Source organism: Castanea sativa, chromosome 12 (genome assembly GCF_040712315.1).
Source record: "Castanea sativa cultivar Marrone di Chiusa Pesio chromosome 12, ASM4071231v1".
Classification (NCBI taxonomy): domain Eukaryota; kingdom Viridiplantae; phylum Streptophyta; class Magnoliopsida; order Fagales; family Fagaceae; genus Castanea; species Castanea sativa.
Window position 1 is genome coordinate 24,276,300 of NC_134024.1, and position 6,249 is coordinate 24,282,548.

The 6,249-nt window shown below is 33.0% G+C and overlaps 1 protein-coding gene across 1 annotated transcript; it reads left to right on the top strand.

Annotated features, from left to right (window-relative positions):
* The first annotated feature begins 2,143 nt into the window (after positions 1–2,143).
* LOC142620405 (flavanone 3-dioxygenase 3) lies at positions 2,144–6,003 on the top strand. The gene is made up of 3 exons (XM_075793777.1): positions 2,144–2,377; positions 3,830–4,077; positions 5,427–6,003. The coding sequence occupies exons 1-3, from the start codon at positions 2,144–2,146 to the stop codon at positions 6,001–6,003; spliced, it is 1,059 nt and encodes a 352-aa protein (XP_075649892.1).
* The last annotated feature ends 246 nt before the right edge of the window (positions 6,004–6,249 follow it).

The window sequence follows — 6,249 nt, forward strand, 5'->3', positions numbered from 1 at the left end:
TCCCTACTCTTTTAACTTTCATTTTATTGTTGATATCTGATGAATATAGCTTAGAGTAGTTTTATTATTTGTTCGCTTCATTAATTTACTATTAATTTACTCTATTCTGCAGTTAGTTAAGTTAGAGTAAAATTAACCAAGTCATAATTTTTAATTTGAGGGTCTAAACAGCTCTTGTGTTTTAGCACAAATCCAAGTTTTCAACAACCAAATTTTATTTTTAAATTAAATTCCAGTCACCATTAAAGTTATTAATAGAAATGCAACTATTTTTATCTATTCGAGTCCAAATAAAACAAAAAGACTGAATAGATCAGTACTGCTCTGGATTGAAATATCAGTGCTTTAATTAATTAAGTGCAAAATGAACATAGCCGACCTGTTTTGGCTGGAAACAAACATTCGAGTGGTATCCAGGGATTTTGTGCTCAAACAGAAAGAACAGCGCTAGACCTGGCCACCTATTTTGCAACCTTCTATAGTATTCTTTTTCTGGATAAACCAATATACATGTGTGTGTGGTCAATGTAAGTGTTGCAGTGGAGTGGAGTAACCTAGGCTCAACACGTAAACCCCCTAATTCCCTGACTCACTACGTAACTAATTGTAGAACCAACCAGTTCAGTGTAACATAATGTCATACTCACTACCCACCAGCACTACAAGACAATGTGTACTACGTGAAGATAGAATTGTATTTCTGTTCTTGGTGCCTAAAGTCGTATAACTCAACACCCAAGAATAGCATGTATATATATAGCTCGTCATTTTCTGGGAATAGTTTCATCTTGATTTCTTGTACATACTTGCTAGCTTTCTTCCACATTGTTGCACAGATAAGATTGCAGGCAGGCTATATATATATATGGAGAATGTTAACCAGCACCGCTTAGTGTTGGTTAAGTGCATAAAAGATTTAAAAAAAAAAAAAAAATTGTCTGAAAAAGTCAAAAAAAATTCTCAAACAATACTACAAAACTGAAAAATTGACCTAAATTGATAAAAAAAAAACAAGACTTGTGTCAAAAAAAAGTAAAAAAAAGTTTGTGCTTAATGGGCACCGCACGGTGCCCATTAACACAACCATCTATGAAGCACGGGTGTGGCGACGCGCAGGCGACGCCGCTGCCTGCGCGTCTGTGCCGCGTCTGGCAATAAAAAATCATTTTTTTCGGCGCGATTCGCGCCGATATGGCGCCAATTCGGGCCAACGAGCGCGAAATCGGGCCGATTCGCGCCGATTCGGCCCGAATCGGTCCGTATCGGGTGAAATCGGTCCGGCCGATACCGGAGAAATCGGCCAATACCGGCCGAAATCTGCCGATACCGGCCGAAATTCAAAAAAAAAACAACAACAACAACAGGTGCGTATGACTGGAAAAAAAAAAAAAAAAAAAAAAAGGTGCAAATGCACCGTTTGGAAAAAAACCAAGACCCAACCCTCTCACTCTTCATTTTTCTTGAGACTCTCTCCCACTCTCTACCTTCACTCTTCAGCTAGGCTCTCTCCTATTCTTTGTATTCTAGTTATTATTTACCATTGCTCTTAAATTTGGTATATATTTATATAATATGAAAAAAGTATGTTTAGCAATATATTAAAAATATAAATAAAAATATTTTTAATAATTTTTTAATCGTCGCACCCGCACCCTACTTTTTCAAAAATTGCCGAGTCCCGCACCCGCACCCGAATCCCGAAACGCACCCGTGCTTCATAGACAACCATATATGTTACTTTGTAGAAAGATATTTCTAAGGAATATCTTTTGCTTTCTGAATGTACATGTGAATTTGATTTTCATTATAGTGGTCACAGACTCACAGCAGCAATTATATTCAATGTTGCTACTTGCTGATCACATAGGAGCACATATTTTCATGAAAAGCTTGTTCCTTTAACTTTGAAACTCAAGTCCACATCCAGATCGAGTAGATAGTAACATCCAAATATCTAGAGTATCTTAAAGTATTATTTTGACATAAAGTTCTCTAAATCTCCATATAAAGGTCTCTAACCCCCTACTTCATTTTGTGGCTAACTATAACATTCTCAAGCTTGAGTACAAATTAATAGCAGGTGTTCTTTCCTATATATCTATTTCCCTTTCAAGAATTAATGGAGTTTAGTAACGGGTCCAACATGGGGAATGATGAGAGTTCTAGCTCATTCTCCACAGGAAATAGTGCACAAGAGAGGGGTTTGTCACATGTACCTGAGAGTTATGTGATTCCAACCTCTCATGATCCAAATTTGCATCCTGAGACAGCCAAAGTGCCTGTTGTTGACTTGTCTGGGTTGAGACACGGCTCAGCACAACGCTCCCTCGTCATACAAAACATTAAAAATGCCTGCCACCGTATGGGTTTCTTTCAGGTATATATTATGCTTTCGAATAACCTAGTGCGCGCACCAGCTTCTTCTGCACAGAAAATTAACGAAAAAAAGAGACTGATTAATGATTAAGAACTTATTGTTAATTTTTAGAGTAATACTAAGAGATAACATAAAGTTTATCATAATATGATATTAATATTACATGCTTCACATTTGAAAATTGCATGCTTCACATGTCAAAATTCTGGAATTAATCATATGATCCGGTGCCCTTACGGAATTTATTGTTAATTGATAATTTTAAGAAAGTTTTGATAACCACTTTTATAAGGAATATAAAATAATAAAAAATTATCAAAAAAATCAATTGTTTATTTTTTCATTTTCTACATAAAAAATTAAAAAAAAAATCCTAAATTAATACTCTTACGGCATCCATTAACATTTTCCTTAATCATATAGAACACATTACTCATTAAAAAAAATAGTAAATTACAAATTACACCTTTAAAGTATGAGAGTGTTTGAATTTTACACCATGAAGTTTTCGAATTTGAATTTTACCCCCTGAAGTATGGGATATTTGGATTTTACACCCTGATATTACAAAATTTAAATTTTACCTCTTAAAATTTAAGGGTGTTTAGATTTAACACTCCAAAATTCTGAAATTTCAGAGTATAAAATCCAAATACCCCCAAACTTTGAAGAATAAAATCCAAACACTCCTATAATTTAGGTGGTAAATTCAAAATTCTGAAACATCAGGATATAAAATCCAAATACTTTCAAACTTCAAAGGGTAAAATTCAAATTCTGAAATTTCAGGGTGTAAAATCTAAACACTTCCAAACTTTAGAAGTGTAATTTGCAATTTACCCGAAAAAAAATCATATAGTTGGCATTTTATATCATCTCTCTCTCTCTCCACACGTGCACACACACACATATATATCTTTTTGCTAAATTACTTGTGTGTATTTTTAACATATCACATTTAGCTAATGTTGATATCTTTGATTGACTAAAATTTTATATAAAAAAAATGATAAATTACATATTGACCCAAAAATTTAAACTAATAAGAAATGTTTAAATTAATTACTTAAGCAATATTCTAGTACTCATCCTCGGGTGTGGCTCAAGACTAAATTATCTAAAAGTTTGAATTGATAAAAAAAAAATTGCAAATTTGCTTCATTTAACCAATATTTTATCATCTCAAAAAAAAAAAAAAACCAATATTCTAATATTAGAATTTTCTCGTTTTTATTTAAGATGTAAATAAAGGCAAGGAAAAGAGCAGCGCTGGTGGCTTCATTAATATTAATATTAATGCAATATTGCATTCTGTCCTTTTCTCAAAATCCGAATTTGTGTTGTTTTTCATTAATAATTTTTTAACAAATTAAATATAATATTTAGTTTGATTTTTATCATATGCTATAATGATATTTGAGAGTTCTTCCTTGTTCTCTGGACGTGTACCAGATAATCAATCATGGAATCAGCCAATCGTTGATGGATGGAGCTCTATCTTCAGCATTCGGTTTCTTCAACTTGCCAACCCCGGAGAAGATGAAGTTGATGTCTAACGATGTACACAAGCCTGTTAGGTATGCAACAAGCATTAAGGATGGGATTGACAATATCCAGTTTTGGAGGGTCTTTCTTAAACATTATGCACATCCCTTGGAGGATTGGATTCATTCTTGGCCCGCTAATCCACCTTATTACAGGTATATTCTCATGCTAGCTACCACCGTATGAGCATGTTCTTGCCTTGGAATTTGAAATTTGAATGACAAAAATTATTTTGTTCTTTAATCACTCAATGTTAGTCCCAACTAAATATCATCATAGTTCACATTATACATTATAATGCCGCCTTTTGTATATTCGCAATTCACATGACATAAGCATAAGACTTGGGACTTAATTCTAATAATACTAAGTATAACTTTTTTTCTCAATTGGAAATTTCCAATTGAGAAAAAAAGTATTTTAATTTTCTAAATATAGTTCAATAAAATATAAAATAGGGAAAAAAATGTTAAGTCGTGTTCTGTCTTTTTCTCTTAATTTTTTAATAATAACTTATTATTTAGATATAACTTTTTAAAATCTCACATTTCGATATTATTATATTTTAATTAAAAATTTTCATTTTATAATTTAATAGTTACACATCAACGGAAAAGAAGATATTTAAACCATGAATATCTTTATTAAAAACGCTAAAAAATATTACTTTAGCTTAGAAACCCTTAACTACTTTAATTAACTTTTAACTTTTTAATACTCAATAAAAAAAATTGTTTTTTAAAATGCCATATTTTTCAAATATAATTATACATTAATCAACTTTCAACAATAACTTACATCTAAATGCACACCTTTTTTTTTTTTTTAGGATAAACGGCAAAATCATCTAAACGCACACTTGAAAGGCTTTTTAATGAATGTCCGTACATTTTAAGGCAACAGGATAGTGGGGCACGTACACCAAGGCAATATATCTATATTTGGCATATAGCAATTTGGATGTGAATGCTCTTATATATTTAATGTCAAACACAAATGATTCCAAGTGTCACAAGTCTATGCCATATGGTCATGGTAAATCATATGTAAGGTCTGTTTGAATATTGTTTATTATTAAAAACTGAAAACTTATTACTGAAAATACTATAACAAAATAATTTTTAAAGATGTGAATAATATCGTGGACCTAGTTTTAAAGTGACATTTGCATTTTTTTGAATTGCGGGTTCTATGAACAATGCACGCGACCCAGGGAAAAACGCAAACGCAGCACCGCGTTTGCTATCCAAACTCTCACGTAATACACGTAACACTCGTAGTGGACAAGTAAAATTAGATAATCTCCATATATATATATATATATATATATATATATATATATATATATATATATATATATATATATATATATATATATGTATGTATGTTTGGTTTCTGTCCCCGATATACATTGTTCAAATTTTTTTTTAAGTTTAACATATGTATATATTTGGATTGCTTGTGGTTTCATAATTTTTGGCTGAAAAATGCGTATCATTTTCAGGGAAAAGATGGGAAACTTTTGTTCGGAGGTGAGGAAATTAGGCTTAGAACTAATGGGAGCAATCACAGAGAGCCTGGGCTTAGGTTCAGCATATTCAAGTGACAAAATGAATGAAGGAATGCAAGTCATGGCAGTCAATTGCTACCCACCGTGCCCAAATCCAAATGTTGCACTAGGGTTGCCTCCACATTCGGACTACAGCTGCTTAACCATTGTTCTTCAGAGCTCACCAGGCCTTGAAATCATGGATATGGAGGAAGGAAAATGGGGTATAGTCCCGAAGCTTCATGGGGCTCTACAGGTTCATGTGGGTGACCATCTTGAGGTACTAAGCAATGGCTTGTACAAGAGTGTGGTACATAGGGCTATACTCAACTGTGAGAGGACTAGAATCTCCATTGCTAGCCTAATGAGTTTGGGCTTGGATGAGAAGATGGGTACAGCCGAAGAGCTTGTGGATGAACAACATCCAAAGAGGTACAAAGAAAGTAGTTTCGGAGATTTTCTCAATTTTCTCTCCGCCAATGACATTGGAGAGGGAAAAGCTTTCATTGACACCCTGAAGATTATAAAATAGCACTCACAAGCTATGGGCCTCGAAAAATTACTAGGTAAATCTGAAGTTCAAATGCAATGCTATGTAGGAATGTAGGATCCTATCATGAAAATAAAAATTGTAAGATCCATCATAAATATTAGAAAATGAAACACTACATTACCGTACTCTAAGAATACTTAATGATTTCTTCTCTGAAGATGTGGAGTCACACCCTTTAGAGAAGGAAATAAACTAGCAAACACAATGGTTAATTTAGCTAGATGA